At 33.4% G+C, this 21,264-nt stretch overlaps 1 protein-coding gene across 4 annotated transcripts; it reads right to left on the bottom strand.

The window, feature by feature from the left end:
- Window positions 1-154: 154 nt before the first annotated feature.
- Window positions 155-15,721, bottom strand: LOC133201329 (histidine--tRNA ligase-like). Of its 4 annotated transcripts, XM_061337131.1 has the most exons (15): window positions 15,580-15,702; window positions 9,285-9,434; window positions 7,744-7,833; window positions 7,321-7,440; window positions 6,264-6,359; window positions 5,818-5,943; window positions 5,486-5,593; window positions 5,209-5,307; window positions 4,354-4,447; window positions 3,963-4,090; window positions 3,763-3,835; window positions 3,396-3,580; window positions 3,119-3,235; window positions 2,006-2,152; window positions 155-463 (listed from the first exon to the last, which is right to left on the bottom strand). In XM_061337131.1, the coding sequence occupies exons 2-15, from the start codon at window positions 9,369-9,371 to the stop codon at window positions 401-403; spliced, it is 1,533 nt and encodes a 510-aa protein (XP_061193115.1). In that variant the 5' UTR covers window positions 9,372-9,434; window positions 15,580-15,702; the 3' UTR covers window positions 155-400. The 4 variants fall into 4 exon arrangements, with proteins under 4 accessions (XP_061193115.1, XP_061193114.1, XP_061193113.1 ...); XM_061337130.1 differs by lacking the exon at window positions 9,285-9,434 and having other exon boundaries at window positions 15,580-15,721; XM_061337129.1 differs by lacking the exons at window positions 9,285-9,434; window positions 15,580-15,702 and adding an exon at window positions 8,576-8,827.
- Between the last annotated feature and the right edge of the window lie 5,543 nt (window positions 15,722-21,264).

Genomic DNA, 21,264 nt, shown 5'->3' with positions numbered 1-21,264 from the left:
AAGATTTAAAATGTACAATTTTAAAGAAAAGGGTTCTTAAATTAATAGATTTAAATCTAATCAAATACCGGTATATAATTCTTCATGAAAGTATGCTTTGGTATGTACCAAAAGGAATTGCTACAACAATACATAACACAACATTGAATACTCATGAATTTAAAAAAATTTATTCGAAATTTCAGAATTGTTATGATATTGATCACGGAACTGCTTTAATTCTTGTTGCTCTGGTAGTCTGTACAGGTTTCAATGTCTTTGAAAAAATCACAATTATTAAATTCCAGGACTGGTAATCTTAAAACATCTGGGACACTTATACGAACACAAAATGTACATTAACAGTACATAGTCCTTGTTGGAAATAAATAAATGTCTGTCATTAAGAGTAATGTAATTTTCAATTCAAATTTGACAGGACAGATTTAATTTCTTCTATCATCTTCTCTCTAGGAACTGTTCTCTGAAAAATATAACAAATATGATTTATTAAAGCACATCACAAAATAAATGTTAGGTATATCACTATCTTAGAATTAGCATCAATGCATTCTAACTGTTCTGTTTTTCATCAGTGTGCTTACAATTTGTCAATCTGTACTGAGCATTTTGTCTTTTAAGTAAAGTATCAAGTAGAATCCCATTTTTGTTAAACCTCTTGCAAACCTGGACAAGCAAAATTTTTGAAATGTATCTTAATTAGAACATTTCTCTGTTGATCCCCCTCCACACTAATACCATTCCTCCACACCTCTGTGTGTACAGTTCTCTGTTGATCCCCCTCCCCACTGATACCATTCCTCCACACCTCTGTGTGTACCTTTCTCTGTTGACCCCCCTCCACACTAATACCATTCCTCCACACCTCTGTGTGTACATTTCTCTGTTGATCCCCCTCTCCACTGATACCATTCCTCCACATCTCTGTGTGTACCTTTCTGTGTTGACCCCCCTCCCCACTGATACCATTCCTCCACACCTCTGTCCATCTCCTCCCTACTCTGAACTTCACCCTTCCTTCAAATCTCTCTGTCAAATCCTCCTCACCAAATCAACTCTTTTATCCTTCCCCCATACCCCTTGTCCCCCTCCCACTTCACACAGTCATCCTCCTCGATGTCTCCTCTTTGCCCCCCCCCACTCCATACTGTCCCTCTCTTCCATACCTCCCTCCACATTATCTCTCTTAGCTGCAATAATGTAGCCCTCTCCGATTTTTTTTAATCTGATATTTTCAGGAGAGGGCTACAACTCCACTGCATCTCCGTAATGGTGCAAATACATTTTTTAGATACGGGCGAATGCAGGCAAAATAAATTGTTTTTGCATTCAACTTACTTCCAATAAGACGGAATTTTTATTCACTATCAACATCATAGCCCTTTATACGCGAAAACCAAGTAAAATAAATCTGCGTGTTTACCAGTCGTTCTCTTCTGCAGCCATGACAGTTCTCGCGTGATGTACGGAGACTTGCGCATGAAATTTAGAATCACTTGATAAAGTAAATGTCGGTGTTGATAAATGTTTGTGTTGTATGATATCACTAAACATCGATAAATAAAAGCATTCCATGGGATATTTTTTTCATTAACAGTGATATTTATGCTTAAAATAAGGGAAATCCTATACAATCCGCTCCCCAAGATCCCGAATTCTCATTGGTTGTCCCAAAATAAAATCGATCAAGGTCAGTAAACATGGCGGATAAATATAAGTTGTGATGTTGACATGCATGAAAAATAACCGATATACCGATTGTTCTGTATATTTTTTGATCAACTCATGTCTTACATAATTACATTTTATGAGTTCAGGTAAGATATGTCAATAAAATAGCCACTTACTAATAATTTGAGCCGAAATCTGTGCGGTAGTGAATCACTCCCGCACTTGCACCATTACGGAGATCCTAAGGAGTTGTAGCCCTCTCCCAAAAAAAAAAAAAAAAAAAAAAAAATTGGAGAGGGCTACATTATTGCAGCTATATCTCTCTCTTCCTTACCTCTTCTCTGGTGCCCACTATCCTGAGGGTAACAACTTTTTTCTCTATTTCAGATCCTCCTATAATTATTGCTATTGGGATACAGTTGGTTTCACAATACTGAAACTGGTCCAGGGCCTTAGGGTTCCTCTTGTAGGATTGCTCAGTCTGGAAAATAAAACATTTTTAGTAATTTGTATTATTCACATTCTTAACTATTAATGGGCAAGATGAATATGGTGCCTTGCTTCCAGGGTCTTATCAGTTGGGTGCGATGAACCAATTAGCACATTCCAACTGCCTTGCTTGTCCATCATGCTAAAAACAAGTTTTATAGTTTTGAAGTAATATGTTTTGGTGTAAATTTAACAGTCAAGTTTATCTTATTTAAAAAGTAGGTCAAACTTCAAGGTCATGAACTAAAAAATCATAGTAGATTTGGAGAGATTTTGACACAGGTAATGCACATGAAAAAATACGAAAGCACTATCTTTTCATGTACAAAAGCTATGCCTTAAGTTAAAATATAAAAGTAGAACAAACATCAAGGTCAAGGTCAAAAACAATAGTATATTCAGAAAGGCTTGTCACAAGTATTACACACCAGAAACATGCAAGCCCTTATCTTCTCTCATTCAAAAGTTAAATGCATTACTAAAGTTAAATTGTTTGAAAAGAAAGTCATTCAAGGTCATGGAGTCAAATATCACAGTATATTAGAAAAGGCTTTCCCATAGGTAATGTATATAAGAAATATGAAAACCCTATCTTCTCTCATTCAAAAGTTATAACCAAGGTTAAAGTTTTTGTGACTGACAGATTGGACAGACAGATGGACAAACACACAAATGAGATTTAATGTCTTTTGTGAAAGTGGGACACAATTATCAGTATCTGTTGTGCCAACATACAAATCTCATTTTAGTTAATCATAAGTTCATTGAGTAAATTACAAACATGTATGTATACCGACTTTGTTCAAAAATAAACAATGAAAAAAATGTACTTTATGGATAAGTGCAACAAGTTTCATCTTTATATCTCTGATTTTATATATTATAGCTTCACGAAAAAATTCTTACTTGGTCAAGAATAAAAAATTATGGGAGATAACTCTTACTTTGCATCACATACCTTGATATCTGCATCCCATAATTCCTTACAAATTTTCATTCTTTCCTCCACTAAATTTTTCTGGGCTGAAACAACATAAACATCTGTCTCTGTTGTTCTGGTCTTGGTGTTTGACGCCTTCATAAAAAATACAAAAACTTGTGTGAAACTAAGAGTACCTCCACAAATCTCATTTTTCATGAAAGAAATTCACAGTCAACTACATTAATGTCATAATCCTCAAGAAAGAAAATCATTCTTTGAAGGACTACAAACACGGTTTAATTTAACTACATACCTGAGCTCTAGATTCCATGATTGCAAAGACCCTCTCCACCCCAATACTAACTCCTACACAGGGAACTTTTTTGCCTTTTGCATCAAATATACCAACGAGTCCGTCATATCTGCCTCCACCCGCCACACTGCCAACACTTACACTCTCGTCTCCATCAGCACCAGACTTAGGTGAGTGGGCAAAACCTGTCAAATACAGAAGAATATGAGAATTGAAACATAGCAGTGTCTTGAGTATAATAGACCACAAACAGATAGAGAAAACGATGGGGGAAATTATGTATTTACAATGTACAAAGCCAAATTGCCTTAACCATGATGAAGATTGAATATATCAAAAGTAAACTCCTACAAAGTTCATGGCTCACCTTGTAAAATTGCTTCATAAATGACACCAGTGTAATAATCAAGTCCTCTGGCCAAACTTAAGTCAAATATAACCTGCAAGTTACAACTTAAAAAGTTAATTGAAGCCACAAGTATAGACACAAACTATAAATACTCTAATGTAGTCACAGTGTTACCAAGAATTAGCTTTGTTGAGTGAATATAGTCCTTTAGAACACACCTTGTCTGTTATTCCATATAAATCCAGGTATTTCAGCAGTAATCGTAAATCTTCTAGTCCTTCCACGGCTGATTTCTGTGCCTTTATTGACTCATCTTGTAGAAGTTTGTCAATCAGATCTGCTCTACCTAAGAAAAATTGAAGTTCAAACATCAGCACCTTATATTGTATTGTCAAAATCTCTCTTCATGATATTAGAAAATATCAAATTTCTAGACAGTTAAAATGACTCTCATGTAATTAACTTTAGTGTATACAAACTCAATAAATTATATTTTTTGCAAGAGAAACACTGTTCCATTATGTGCAAGTATTCATCAAGTTATATGATAGCAAATTTTTTATAATAAGGCAGAATGAAACCATCCCAGTCAGCACATTTTTCTCTCACCTTTCAATTCCACAAATTTTCCAATTTTATCTACAGCAATGGGATCAATGCCTTTTTCATGAATCATCTCATTTCTGACATCTTCCCAAAATGTCTGCAGTAGAGTCCATCAGAATTAATTAGGGAGCAAATAAAAACATAAATCAACTAATACATGTATCATAAAGAACACACATATTCAAAAGGTTAAAGTAACAATTTTTACTGAACACTTTACAAGTGCAACATCATAAATGAAAATCAAAATTCATGCTTATGTTGAACAGTAATGGCTGCTTCCTCTATCTAAAGATCTGATATTCTTTCAATCTACCATGAAATCAATAAATGTTAATATAAGCAATGAATTGAAATTTTTTGACGTTCATTGTGTCATAACATGGACAGCTACTGTATATAATTATTTCTTACATACTTTGTCTATCCCTCAGTTTGTAATATTACATACTTTGTCTATCCCTCAGTCTGTAATATTACATACTTTGTCTATCCCTCAGTCTGTAATATTACCCTCAGACTGTAATATTCCTGTTAGTTATTTCTTACATACTTTGTCTATCCCTCAGTCTGTAATATTCCTGTGTCATAACATGGACAGCTATATAGTTATTTCTTACATACTTTGTCTATCCCTCAGTCTGTAATATTACATACTTTGTCTATCCCTCAGTCTGTAATATTACATACTTTGTCTATCCCTCAGTCTGTAATATTACATACTTTGTCTATCCCTCAGTCTGTAATATTACATACTTTGTCTATCCCTCAGTCTGTGATATTACATACTTTGTCTATCCCTCAGTCTGTAATATTACATACTTTGTCTATCCCTCAGTCTGTAATATTCCTGTTTACCTTATCTAGTTTGTCCACGGCAGAACACGCTCCCCGGAACTTGTCATCTGGGACCCCACAAGCTGCAAACATTCCATCCAGGAATTTTCTGTGGTTAATCTAAAGCAAGTGTATATTGGATATGAACTTGCACAGAAAAAGGTCCTTTTTTCAAACTATTTTACTAACTTTTTGTACATAAACATAAAAAAATATAGGAAAACGTTTGTTAAGAGAGCAAGCTTTCCTGAAATTTCAATTATTGTATAGGATCTATAAATAGGCCGATAAACTTTACCTTTATAATATAATCCCCAAGGTCCAGCTGAGTTAAGATTTCTGATACAATTTTTACACACTCAGCATCAGGAATCATGGCATCATATTGACCAGCGATGTCAAAGTCCTAACATTAAACCAAATAAGATCAATTTTTTAATCATCTTTAAGTGGATATCAAATTTTGAAAAAGATGTATTTTTCAATTCTTCATTTCATCATTTTGCATCTCTCTTCCCAAAAAAAATTATGCCTCATTTTTTTCCCTTAATCTTTAATCTCATTTAAAAACAGATAAAAATTGTACACATTGTCATGTACAATTGTACATATATATGTGAAAAATCTTACACATTGGTAAAATTCTCTAAATCTGCCTCTTGTCATGGCCGGATTGTCTCTTCGGTACACTTTGGCAATGTGGTAACGTTTTACATTCTGAATCTTATTCATTGCAAGATATCTTGCAAAAGGTACCTGGAAAAATTAAGGAACATTTTGACATATCAAATTTCTTTTTTCATCATTCTTTGCAAAGAAAAAATATAAGATAAGGACTTGTACATTAGTATTTAACTGTTAACCAGTACAGTAAAACATGCTTGAGTTATAAATGAAGTGCTAGAAATGGGTGATTTTCCTTCATCATAAATGTAATTCACTATATCCATTAAATTCACAATGAAATTTAAAGCCAAGAGAAATGAAAATCACTTCCCTGTAAATGCCAATTCAATATAAATGTGTCACTATAAGCATGTTCTACTGTATTTCTCCTGAAAACATTGAAAAGATACCGTTAGATCATATCGTAGGGATAAGAGTTCTCCCCCTTGGTCCTTTAAATCATAGATCAGTTTTGAGTCTTCTCCATATTTGCCTGTCAGTGTTTCCTGCAAAAATTTATTTTCAAATTACTAGAAAATATTGAAACCAGAAGTCTCTTACAAGACAGTAGCTCTACTGGTTTGTACTTATAACAAAAGGAAGAGAAAAGTAGCACTTGGACTTGAACTTTGCAACAGCAATAAATAGAATAATGATCCTTGGTTTAATCTCTTTTTGTGGCAAGATTTATTGTATCATCATTCATCAAAATCAAAAATCGATAAATTGCATACCAAGTTATATTAAAATCAGACCAAAATGAAAGAGAAGTAGTTTTTAAAAAGTATTTCACAGAAATTTCTATTTTAGTAACTATGGCAACATCTTTCATCAAAATCAGAAACTGATATAAAGAAATATGTATCTGAGTATAGTCAACTTGTGTGCCAAGTTATATTGAAATCTGACCAAAACTGTAGGAGTACCTTTTGAAAGTAATTCACCAATATTTCTATTTTTAGTAACCAAGGCAACATCGTTCATGAAAATCAAATGCCAATCAATAGAATTATGTTTCTGAGTGTAATTTACTTGTGTGCCAATTAATACTGAAATTAGAACAAAACTGTAGGAGGAGTAGTCTTTTGAAAGCATTTAATAGAAATTTCTATTTTTAGTAACCATGGCAACACCATTTATCGAAATCAAAAACCGATAGACACTACAGGATTATGTATCTTAGTGAAGTCTACTTGTGTGTCAAGTTATACAGAAATCTGATGAAAACTGTAGGAGGAGTAGCATTTTGAAAAATTATATACAGACAGACAGGTGGACGGACAACTAGACGGACTGACAACAGACACCTTACTATAGCATAAGCTCTTCTGGTCTCTGACCAGTATAGCTAAAAATAAACATTTTTTAAATTTTGTAATTCAACACATTTATATACAACACATTTAAAACTTTTTATCAATTATATAGAGAGACTCTGAAGACAGTATTTTTGTCTCTTACAAATACCTTAAGCTCAAACACAGGTGTGTCAATGGTTTCAGCACCATGGCGTTTGAAACACTTGATGATTGTGTTGAATACCCCCTCCCTGATGGCCATCTGTTGGGGGTTGTAGTCCCTTGTCCCCTGAAACAGACATAAAACCTTACTCCACCTTCTACAAAGGGATCTTATACTCATTTGAGTAAGAATTTCAACTGACAAACTCATCAGAAAGGAACAATGAGTCCTAAATTAAGTTCATTTTCAGCAAAAACTAGAGTACATTGCTTCAACTTTATATTGAATCACATAGTCAAAATGGTTCATGTCTTGAGCATATTGAATAACCCTGATTTGAATGTGATTTTTTTAAAAAAATGAATATTAAAGATTTATTTTGTGGAACAATACATGTATCAAACAGTGACTAGGTCTGATGATCCTTACCTTGGGACATTTGAGGACAAATTTAGACTTCTGTGAATCATCTCCAAGCTTGGCTTTCAGCTCTAACAACTTGGCCACCTCTTCACTGATCTGAAAAAAAGACCAATTAATATTTGATCAACCCAGTCTTTTAAAATAACAATCATTTTTATCATGGTATATTCAGGATGCCAAACACAGAGAATATCCTTTTGATCTGCATGCTGCATTAGCGATTAAAAAGCCCAATCCTCACTCGACCAAAGCATATGAGTGGAGGTGTTCTTGTAATCTCATGGAGTACAGACATAATCCTAGACTACAGCATGTACAGGTCCCATTAAAATGGCGTTATTTCCTTTACAGACCAATTTAGATCAGTGGGTTGACAGACTGTAACAATACTTTTCAGTATTTGATAAAACTTTCATGACATTGCATCATGAGACATGTTGTCTACAGGTGTATTACCAGTACTGGTAGTACTAATGTGTGGTCTATTAAGTACATTTGTATGATGCAATACCATCTACTTGTATTGTCTCTGTGTATACCATTCTTTATGCTTGAGCGACTGGATATTACAAAATCCACAGAATTTGTTACAATCTTAAAAATGTATAAAAGATCTTTGTACCAGCAAAGTGATTAAATCATAAAACAAATTGGGAACAAGTATGAAAAAAAAGCTATTGAGTAGTCAGATAAAAATATGGCAAAAGTGATACCATAATTCTTACATATCTAATCAACTGTTTCATTCAAACATATTTTCAACTATACTGGTAGAAAAACTAGAAATAACACAGTTTGACTGTGTTTCAAAGCTTTGTATGCTATGACCAGACATTACCTGTTGTCGCCTTTCCTCAGCGTCAGAAGGAACAAGTTTTATTCTCTTATGTAAATCACCACATCCCTCCATTTTCTCTATTGCTTCTTTTTCAACATTTAAAGAATCCATATTAGTTGTAGAATTATTATTTTCCTTTGAATTCTTATTCATATTTCTTATCAAGTATGTCCAGTCCTTTGAAAAATGGGCAATATGGTTTTATCAAAACGATACCATGACCTATATTCACAAGCTGGTATCAGGTATTGAAGATACTTCCATTCCCTGATTCACATGTACATATAAAAATTATTTTTATGTAACATATTTATGGGATTTTAAACTTCATTTTTGGGTCAACTGAAAGCTATAGGTGGGAAAACGGCATTTGTGGTGATTCAGAAAGGGATAGATAAGACAAGATAATGGCTTGGTCATTCACTTATCTGTACACAACATTCAGAGAAGACATCAGGAACATCCAGTGAAGGTAATTTTTTCCTAATTTCAATTTGTGAAACTAATGCAAAGATGTATGTATGTGTTCAGTCTGCAGAACTTAGCATTGCATATGTTGTGCAGTGTAATCATGGTAATTGCATCATTCACTCTATGTTACTTGTACAAATGTATCTGTATACACTTCGTTAATGGCCAAATACTTATGAATATTGTTTTTTAAAATGACAATGAAAAACAAAATGCATTCCGATTTACCTATACATACCTGTTCATTTGAACAAAATCGTACAGCCAGACAACGAAGACGACGAATCAGAAAACGGTGATGAAATTTACAAAGTGGTAGAACCATGGCAACAGGGGGTGAAGGAGGAGCAAAAATATGGAAAGGAGATAAAAATCCAGGTCAGCAAATCTGGTGAGTAAATAAGACACACCAGCAATCATGTGGACCTTTAGTTACACTGCAGTGCCCCCCTACACAAGACTTTCCAAGGAGGAAAGGGGAAATAACTTTTGCTCAAGAAGGAAAGGGGAAATAACTGATGCTAATTTGAGTTTATTTGTATGAAGTATCACTATCTTGAATATTACGCTTTCATTACCATTGTTACTCTGTTGTTTTTCAATATACATAAATAGGTGACTTCTAAAAGCATCTCAGGTCAAAAGTAAGAAAAATGATAGTTAATGCCTTGCTGGAAGACTAACTTCATCCATAAGTAATGTAATGTATCATAAAATCTTGATGATATAAAACTGGGTTAAAACAGTTACCAGTGCACTACACTTAGATCAGATGAATATCTAGCATTACAGAGCACAAATTAAGTTAAAAATATAAGTACTTTGACATTGCTCATGATGGCAATTTCCTATTCTCATCAATCCTGGTAATCAAAAGCTATACAACAGTAGCACTGACAATTTGGAAATTGCCTCAACTACTACACAAACAATGGATAAAAGTGTCCTTATTGCCTTATTGCTATAAAGTTTGGCAAATTCTTCTTTATCAGTTATAAGATGATAGACAACAAAAATTATGACTTTTTTGTCATCAAATGAATGTAAAGAATATACTGCAGTTGAACTGAAAGGTCCACAGGTGAACAAAATCAACATTCAACAATATTAAGCAATGCCTCTTTCTTTTTGATTTCAAATACATGTAGTTCTTTAAGATATATATCTTTCCCACATTTCTAAATGATATCAAGATTTGCACACTATATACAAATACCTTGACTTGTGTCAGTATACAAAGTACATCATCCAACTTTTTATTTGATGTTTAGTCCCCAGTGTACATTTTTTATAAGTATGCAACAATCTTAGTTTTGAAAGTAAAAATCTATTAATTGGCATTTATACATCAAGTAACTACAAGTCAATCTATCCATAAAAGTGGGTTCTCCCTGACCATTTACATGTACTAACTAGAAGTCAATTTATCCATACAAGTGGGTCCTCTCTCCATTTTATCCAAATTTGAGTCAAGATTTATTATTTGTGGTTAACAAAATCATAGAGTGAAGACCAAATATATAATTACAGGTAGAGTTCTATCATAAAACATTCATACCTTTCATAAAAATATCTGAAGTCTAGTGAGTAGCAAATATTTTGAGGATCATACCATAAACAAGATTTTAATGCTACATTTTTTTAAGAGTTGCACAGCCTAAAGATTAAGGTGCAGTGATCATTAAAATGATAAGTGATTTTAATGTTGTAGACTTGATCCCTACACAATCTGCTTTCAATGATTTTTCTTTCCCATTTTATCAATAAATTATTGAAGTTTTTTAAATATAAGTATTGTTTAGATCATTTTTAAATTTATGCCACATTAATGAAAATATCATTCCATTTAAATTTCAGATCAAATGTTATGGTTTTATTTTTATACAACTCAATCTGGCAATTCCTAAGTTATTTGACTGAAAACATGACCTCTTTATCTTCTTTTAAATATATGATGAAGATTTAAAATATAGTCAAATTATGCTATCTCAAACTTGATGGGGCTGAGATTAAACTTTGAAATATCCGAGGATTCAGGATACACAAATGTTAAAAAACATATAGAAACCGTGGTTAAGACTGCCAAATCACTTCAAAATATCCCTGGTATTCATCATATTGGTGTTAAAGATACAATATTATAAAACAGTATAAGGTATATCCCCCCATATGTGACTTACAAAGAAGGAATAGTGTTCCTGTATGACAGATGTTCCGTACTTATTATTACAACAAGTAAAAAAATTGCATAGAAATTTTGAAACAAGAGGTCCATGGGCCACTTCGCTCACCTGAGTAACTTTGGCCATGCTGTTCTTTACCAGATTTCCCCCTTGAAATACTTATTGTGGCCCCGCCCTACCCCCGGGAGTCAAGATTTTTACAATATAGCATCTACACTACCCCAGGATGCTTCCACATAAGTTTCAGTTTTTCTGGCCCAGTTGTTCTTGAATAGAAGATTTTTAAAGATTTTTCTTACATATTTTAATGTAAAACTTGGATTCCCTATTGTGGCCCCGCCCTACCCCCGGGGGTCATGATTTGAACAATTTAGAATCTACACTATCCCAGGATGCTTCCACATAAGTTTCAGCTTTTCTGGCCCAGTTGTTCTTGAGAGGAAGATTTTTAAAGATTTTTCCTATTTATTTCAATGTAAAATTTGGATTCCCTATTGTGGCCCCGCCCTACCCCCGGGGGTCATGATTTTTACAATTTAGAATCTACACTACCCCAGGATGCTTCCAAATGAGTTTCAGCTTTTCTGGCCCAGTGGTTCTTGAGAAGAAGATTTTTAAAGATTTTTTCTATATATTTCAATGTAAAATTTGGATTCCCTATTGTGGCCCCGCCCTACCCCCGGGGGTCATGATTTTAACAATTTAAAATCTACACTATCCCAGGATGCTTCCACATAAGTTTCAGCTTTTCTGGCCCAGTGGTTCTTGAGAAGAAGATTTTTAAAGATTTTTCCTTTATATTTCAAAGTAAAACTTGGATTCCTCATTGTGGCCCCGCCCTATCCCCGGGGGTCATGATTTTAAGAATTTAGAATCTACACTATCCCAGGATGCTTCCACATAAGTTTCAGCTTTTCTGGCCCAGTGGTTCTTGAGAAGAAGATTTTTAAAGATTTTTTCTATATATTTCAATGTAAAACTTGGATTCCCTATTGTGGCCCCGCCCTACCCCCAGGGGTCATGATTTTAACAATTTAGAATCTACACTATCCCAGGATGCTTCCACATAAGTTTCAATTTTTTTGGCCCATTGGTTCTTGAGAAGAAGATTTTTTAATGACCCCACCCTATTTTTGTCTTTTCTTGATTATCTCCCCTTGTAAGGAAACTTGGCCCTTTATTTTAACAATTTAAACTCCCCTTTACCCAAGGATACTTTGTTCCAAGTTTGGTTAAAATTGGCCCAGTGGTTCTTGAGAAGAAGTTGAAAATGTGAAAAGTTTACAGACGGACGGACGGACGGATGACGGACAACGGGTGATCAGAAAAGCTCACTTGAGCTTTCAGCTCAGGTGAGCTAAAAATGTATATTGAGAATATTCAGTGTTTTGTAGTTGGATATGGAATTTATTTCATGAGTGGGACAGGATTTTTTGACATTTTCATGAGTGAAGCACAAGCAAAAATATAAAAAAAATCCTGTCTCATGAGTTAAATAAAATCCATATCCAACTACATAACAAAATATTGAACTTTCTGTTTATTACATTTTCTTTGATTTTCCCTTTGTTACATTTTCTTTGATTTTCCCTTTGCTTCTATCTTTTTGTAACACATTGGCTTAGGCTGTGACGTCATAGTTGAGCGGTTGAGACATCATAGCTTCTAGCGATTGCGAGATTAAATACATTGTAAACATGGATTTCAACAACATAGTTTGGAGAAACTTTGACAGTTTTAATTTCTGTCAGGGTGGTATATTTACACTCTCTATCTTATAACAGGCCTTGCAGAACATTTTTTTTTAAAACATTCTTCATGAAGGGAAGGAAAATGAGAGTTTTGTCGCATCTCTGATATTCTCTCACATGTTACATATAATACCATTTTGACATCTTTTCACACTGTGACAGAATATCAATTTTATTCAATAAATAAATTACAGTATTTCACTGTTGAAAATGTAATAAACTGTAATACAGTATCAAGTACTCTGCATAGCACTTAGTTCTATTCTCTTTAGAGAAGTGGACAGGCTTTTGCCTACATCCACTTCTCTTCGCAAACCTTCATGTTTTGATTCTGGAAAACGTGTAAATCTCGAACCGGTGACGGTCTACACTTCAACTGACATTTCGTTTAAATTCCCCTTAGACCTTTCCATCCTTTACCCCTTAATAACGACTTTTGACGCCTAGTCTCAAACCCTTAATGACGACTTTTGACGCACGTGTATTTCATTGTTGATTTGACTTGAAATTACCGCTTGTTTACAAATTATCAGAGCACAGGTGGCCACCTGCAGGTTAACAATAGATGATTGCATCATACTACAGTTAGAAATCACGTGAATTACCTGTGTAAACAAACAAAAAAATCTTGGAAAGTCCCACCAAAATTCAAAATGGCGGACTGTTACATACGATGTTTTTAGAGCATATAACTCGGTCAATACGCAATATTTTCTTATCCAGTAAAGCATTACATGAAATTCAAGCTATAAGCTACCTATTTCTTGAAAGTTTTGAAAATTATAATGATCTATGTGTATAATAAACATTAAAATATGATACGAAAATGTTGTGAAGTTCGGGACAGCGCAGTGCCGATTTTGGTACCTCTTTCTCAGAATTTCAGAAGATACCTTCCATTTTACACATATTTATAAATGTGAAGGTGTAGAAAACAATTATTTTAATAGAATTTGATCAATCAAGTAAACAAAAACGTTCAGAAATCAAGTTTTATCAGCCAAGTCTGAAAATTTGTCGGCGAGATTGACATTGAAGTAGCACTACAATTTATTGATTTCTGAGGAATTAAACTTATAAAATTGATAATTAATTATAATTTAACCATCAATTATATCATCACACATAATTTTTATTACTTATACAGACAATTTTGGCTTATTAAAGCCGTTTTACATGTTGAAAATATCTATTTTGCGATTTACACCTGCTTTCACCTGAATTATTTATTTACAGAAAATCCTGATCAAAATTATGCTAATAGATTTGAAAAATTTAATTTATTACGAATCCAGTGATATATAATAAAAAGCGTAAATGAAATATTTTGACCCCCATTAGTTCAGTTTGAAACTGCACTCCAATTCATCTAAAACGGTCCAAGGGGCATCCAGGCAAACACTCTAAGGATATGGCCAGTGCGTCAAATCGTGGCATTAAGGAGTAAAGAGTTAAAATACGTCTGAATGTACATAATAGACGTGTTATATTAACTATTTTATAATAAATACACACACTTGTCACAAGAAAACTAACCTTTTAGTATTGTTAATCCATTTTCACAAGTTCTCCATCCCGGATTTAAACTAATGTTTATCTACCACAGCTTATTAGAAAAAATTGAAAATTTTAAGTTGGATAATTTGGAAAAATTGGCGAAGACGTATTTTAATGTTCCAAAAAAGTTTTTGACAATTCACTTTTGATTTAGCATATTATTCAAAATTAATATTTTTACCTATACTTATTTTTACTATTTTAATACAATTTAAATGTAAATTTGAGCTTAAAAAATACTTCATTACTTCCTCACTGACAATACTAAAAAATATTTTCTTTTATTTTTAGACGATATTAACTCTACCTTTCTCGAGAAATGAAAAAAAGATTTAAAATAAAGATCAAAAGAATTTGAACGAAACTTGAGGAAATACTGTCTCGTTAGTTTAAACAGAGTAGATGATTTCTCTCGTTTCATTATTATTTTGTAAAAATAGTTTCCATTTTTATCCGAATTAGAGATTTTGGAATACTTCAAGAGTTACTTGCACATAATTTAAATCCGGGATGGAGAAATTGTGAAAATGGATTAACAATACTTAAAGGTTAGTTTTCTTGTGAAAACTGTGTGTATTTATGTTAAAATTGTTAATTTAACACGTCTATTACGTACATTCAGACGTATTTCAGACGAAATGTCAGTTGAAGTGTAGACCGTCACCGGTTCGAGATTTACACGTTTTCCAGAATCAAAACATGAAGGTTTGCGAAGAGAAGTGGATGTAGGCGAAAGCCTGTCCACTTCTCTAAAGAGAATACACTTAGTTAATGATAAACTCTGTCAAATCAACACTGTAATACCCTATATCCCTATTTCTATTTCGTAGTCTTACTAATCAATTAATAAATCGTTTAATTTTTTCAACATCTTCCACATTACAAAAATGATACCTTCATCGTGTTCTTATACTTTATTTCTACCTTCAACCCAGCCTAAATTTTGATAGAGATATTTCAGACTGTACAGCCAGTATGGTTGTTTTTCGTTTGCTATGCTGGTCACTTATCTGCTTCATGATTAATTTTTCCAAGTACATACCTTATCTTTATCAGCTTTCTCTGCTTTAAGTTTTCTTACTATCTCTCCTTGTGCCTTGATTTGTTCTTGGATTTCAGACCGGTTTACATCGTTTTCTTCCATGATGCAATGTGTATATTCCGGAAACGAGGAGGTTATTGTATTAGATGAGTAAACCGTACTGTTTTCCGGAAAAGACCCACAGCGCTAAATACATTTAGCTCACCCGAGTCAAAGGTTTATGATTCGAAGAGTGTCTGGCTTCCGCCCATCTGTTGTGTGTCGTCTGTACTTAACATATTTTCAACTTCAGAACCATATCAGCTCAGGTGGGGCTAAAATAGGAAATCAACGTTTTTATGAGCCTCGCAAGAATTCCTTGCCAGTTTAGCCTTGTTAACCATGTTAACGCTAACCCCCGACATTCCCCTAAGAGTGCTTCAAGACAATTTATGAGAGTAGCTTGGAGAGGTGGATCTAAAAGGAAATAACCTTTTTTTTATAAACATTTTCTTCCGATGTCTTTTATAGCATTCATTTCCTTTAATATAATCTTCCATGCGTCCATTGCTACTATGCGTTCTTCTTTTTTGCATGTGGCATTTATTTTAATTTCATTTAGAATTAATGAATTTAATGTTGGAAAATAACGATTTTTGATCCAAGCCCAAGAATATTTCTGAATCTAAGGAGAATCCATAGTGTGCAAGTCCTGCTTATAGACAGTGCAAGTTACCCCTCATGACCCTTCATATTTCACTTACCCCTTGAGCAGCTGTTGAAAAGAAGGTAAACATACATAAAGGTAAACATGGCCCCTTTACACTCTTCCTACTACATGTTCAAAGGCATTTTTTTCGATATTTTAAATCTTATATATCTTTTTCAGACACTCTCCTTCCTAACTATGCCCTAAAATCAGCCCATTCAACCCCGTATACATCCCCCGAAATTTTTATAAACAAACCCGCTGTATTTTTAAATGGCACTACTTGCGAGGTCAAGGAAATAGGGTAAGGTTTGTAAACTGTAACATACTTTTGCTTTATAACATCAAATTTTAAGGGTTACACTTTTTGTGCGCAATAAATGTACACTTTTTTTCAATGGGTGGCACTGTAGCTCTCTTGTCGTCCATCCCAATTTTTTCAGACCAGCGAGCTATATATCTGCAGCTAGTAGCTCTCTGAGAATAACGTTTTAAAGCTCTGTAAAGGTTTTGGATCCTCTCCTCAAAACAGCTGACATTATTTGCCTCGCATCACTCTCATGGGTAATAAAAGATTAGCATTAACTGCACGTTGATTGAGTTCAGTCTAAAGCTACACCACAGAAAATCCAAGGAATTGTTTCCCATGAATATATATGAAATTTTAAAGTAGCAATAATTTGCAAATTTCCCAACTTTTGTGAATTCTATTTTTTCCTTCATATAATTGGTTAAGGTGGGATTAAAATCGGGGATCAAATTACATATTGCATGTACGATGGTTGTTCAAAAAGTTCGCGGAGTTCTGTCTTAACTTTTTTTTATACTAGACGTCATATTATACCCAAATTTGGTAGACATGTTTTAATGATAAATTCGAATGGTTTTAATTTAAAATTTCAAATACAGTGTATAGCATGAAATATATTTCAAATTTATTCAAAATTTAAAACGGCCAAAATAGGATCAGGAAGTAGGTCAAAATTTAGTAATCTACAAACAATACACTTGATAGTGTCTGTAGTCATATCTAATATATATAGTGAAACGGCGTAAGAACCAAAAAAAAAAAAATCTAGTCGTTGACAGTTGTAACCATTTGATATGCCAAATTGTGACTTTAATAATTTGCTTCTTTAAAAAGAAATCAATTCCATTTGAGAAGATATGTAGTCCTCTATGGGAGAAAAAACGACGACGTCGTGGAACCTCGATCAGGGAGCAGCGACTAGCAATGCAATTTTGTATTGCACTCGGGAAAACTCCAGAAAAAAACTCTAAAAATGCTGGTTAATGAAGTTAAAAGTTAAGTCTTACTCCAACTTCCAAGCCATGAGGCTCAGTACCCGGTCTGTGGCGGTGAAAATGCTGGAGGAAGCAGAAAATACATAAAATACATAAATATTATAAGTATGGTATATAAATATGCATACACTTCACTCAAACTATCATTAGTTAACCTCCCTAAACATGGCCCCTGGCCTCCTAACGCCATGAAGACCAAATATGCAGTTAGGAATGATACGGTATGTTTGTTTATAAAACCTTGACAAATGCTAATATGAATACATATAGATACTAAAGACAAAACAACTCTTATCACCAGTGATATAATTAACTGTTAAAATAAAATACTACGAGGGTCATTCAAAAAAAATCGTAGACAACGTCCCTCATCATCATATTAAATTTACACGATTTAAGATCAACAAATTTTCATATGTAAAAACATATATTTTGTTGATGTCCGTTCGAAGTTTCATTCCATTTGATTAAATGGAACTCACGTCACTTAAGAGATGAATTAAAGTTTTGAGAATTCATGAGGACATGAACTACGACGCTTCGATACACGATTGCATTTCATGAAGCGCGTTACTGCATGCATGACTCTTTTAACCAGATTTTTAAACTATAATCTGTTTCTTCGCAGACAGTCCTTCGTCCGATTCAAAGTCTCTACCACTCAAAAACTGTCTTTTTCATGTACATATACAAATGTTCGGCTCATTTCCGATATATTTCTTGGTTCCTCCAGGATTTCAGAGTTTGTTTTAGAGGTTTTTCCGAATGCAAAGCAACATTTTATCTCTACTCGCTGCTCCGTGACGTCCTTCGACGTCATCGTTTATTGCTTTTTTTTATTAATGAAGTCTATCTGTCTTTAGAAATTGATTACATTTACATTTTAAAATCTGAAAAAATAAAACAATACTAAATTTGAACATTCAAATTTTAGTTCGTTTAAGCGCTATTTATTAGAGGTATGACTATAGACATTATAAAGTGTATAAATAGTTAATAACTCAGTTTTGATTTTGACCCTGCTCCGTGACCCCAATTTTACGGTCTCAAATTTTTGACAATTTTGACAAATATCAAATATATATTCCAATTTTTTGTCTCAAATTATTGGAATATATTGTTAAAACATGTTATAATATGACGTTAAATAAATAAAGTCAAAAGTCTACGGATTTTCTGAATGACCCTCGTACATATGTATACATTATGTAAGTAGTAAAACTTGATCAGTAAGTCTTAAATTATATTTATATAACGAATTTTTCCTTATGATTTGAGACCTTTGAATTTATCTACAATCCATCAAAGTTATTTTTCAGAGTAAACATTATCAAAGGCGAAGAGGGATGAGTAGGTCTTATTTAAACTGCAGTTTACCAATAAATGATGGAAACAAAGTGGTGGTGACCTCCTTTTTTAAATCACGTATTCCGACCACATTTCAATGAATCTAACTCCCTTGTACCGAATTAAACCCTAGTTGATAAAAGGCTAGGTGCATAGTCAAGCATAATTTCATACCACTAATGTATCGAATAATTTTCATCATATTTTCTGAGGATATCAAAGTCATGAGGAATGTTCAGTGCATTTTCAAAGTTCACTCTTGATACTGTATCTTCCAAGAAATATTTTTGTATTTACTTCTACACACCTTCAAATTAAAAACACTATATTATGACAATAATATTAATCTGCAAGAGGTGTTTTTAGGATCCCATACTTCATCGATTCATGATTTGATTAATTCAGAATATTAAAATTAGAAATAATGCCGATTTTTATTTCTAAAAATGTGTCTCTTTTGAATTGTATTTTTCAACCAATCTTTAACACGTATTTTCATAACTTTAGTTATTTACTTATTAATTATTTTGGTTCCAACCATTGTACGCAAAAGTTAGATTTATAATTTGAACGCTATCATGTAAATTAATGACCCCGGAATATATATATTAATCTGATAACCATACATGCACTTACATGCATTCCAGAATATGAATTTTTATTCCATTGATGTTGGAATGAGATATTTTATCTGGAAAAAATATCCCTTTAAGTAATATCTCCAAGGCTTTTGTACGAGGAAGTATAATATCAAGTTAATTGATTTTTGCGGTGAAAATATTTTATTTGAAACAAAAAATTAAAACTGTAATGTTCTCTTTCTTGCGGGTCTTTGTACGTCGAGGAATGCGCTTATTACTAGCGAGATTTAAGCTGTTGGAATTCTGTACGCGTTAGATGTAGATTTATGGGGTTATTCTTACATGTAACAATTGCATCAAACAACACTGTAATAACAGAAGATGAACGAAGCCATTTTCCGGGTGTTCAGTACTCCGTTGTTACACACATCTCCGGGGTGGCCTCACACAATCAATAACTTCAGTCTTCTTCACTTCTGCAAATTCGTCTTTATTCAATGTGTACAAATTACCCGAATCATCTTATTGTTTGTAATGTGAATCGTGGGGTGATACAAAAGTTTGAGATCGGATTTATGTATTGGAAGATCCACTTGTCGTTTTTTCCATCAAAAATGACGCGCACCTGCCAGCTAAATGTATTTCTTCGTGGGAGATTGATGTGTAATCAAGGACAATTAAAAGATCAAAACACTATTTCATCCGGCAACAAAAAATGCGGGGAAAAAAGAGGAATGCAGATTTGCGATCAGTTGTTCTCGGTATTCCTCGGATGTCTTCCAGCAATCCAAGACACCGCATTCTCCAAACAATGGCATGAAAGACATACATATGTTATTGTAAAACAAGACGCAAGACGAAAAACGGATGGATTAAATAAAACATTACTACATCAAATACTTAAGGGGAAATAATTAAGAATTCATTTTTGTTAGGCTACAGATGTATTGAAAAGGTTGATTTAAGTTCAGGATGTGGAGATAAAATATTGATATAATTTTGAATTCATTATCAATTCTTTTATGAATTACAGTAAATGACTGTTTATTCTATACATGCACGCTGCAGTCTGAATCAATTTGTTCTTTTTCCCCTATTTAAAACAAGCAATGTATAAGTTGTCTCAATTTCGAAGTATGTACAATTTGTTTATATTAATTTATTTTGTCGTACCATATAGATGCAGGAAATAAAATTAAAATTCAACTGTGATTATTGTTAAGCTAGAATTGAAAAAAAATGAATACAATACGTACCACAAAAGAGGAATTTATGTAGGTGTGTTTGAAAAGTACATGCCAACATCTTGGACCTTTTATCCTGAAATATAACTTACGAAAAAACACTTTTGATTCAATCGACATTATATCCTTTTGAGTTTATTACGTTGCGTTCAGTGCTTTATTGGATGACTACTGATTTATTATTTAACGAATTAAAAAAAGCGACATTTAAAGGTTCATCAAGGATGATTTGGACTGTTTACTTTGTGACACTGTCGAAATGGCGACAGTAGGTCGTAAGTCACGTGTCATCCCAATAATCAAGACACTATCAAAATTAATGACCAAGGACTTTTTGTGCCATACATGTAACCCTTTCATAAGTTGGTAGAACCTGGCGACACTTATTTGGAATGGAAACTTATCATTTAGTGTTCATAGCGAAGGTGGGGGTTTGGCGACACATCGAGAAAAAACTGTTTTGCTCATTCGTGCACGGAGGGAGACAGGCATCTTGATAGCAACAAGTTGTGGAGTTTTA

Source organism: Saccostrea echinata, unplaced genomic scaffold, assembly GCF_033153115.1.
Source record: "Saccostrea echinata isolate AGI-Se365-2 ecotype Australia unplaced genomic scaffold, CSIRO_AGI_Sech_v1 ptg000043l, whole genome shotgun sequence".
Classification (NCBI taxonomy): domain Eukaryota; kingdom Metazoa; phylum Mollusca; class Bivalvia; order Ostreida; family Ostreidae; genus Saccostrea; species Saccostrea echinata.
Note: the sequence above shows the minus strand (reverse complement) of the source record. Positions and strands in the feature narration are given on the sequence as shown.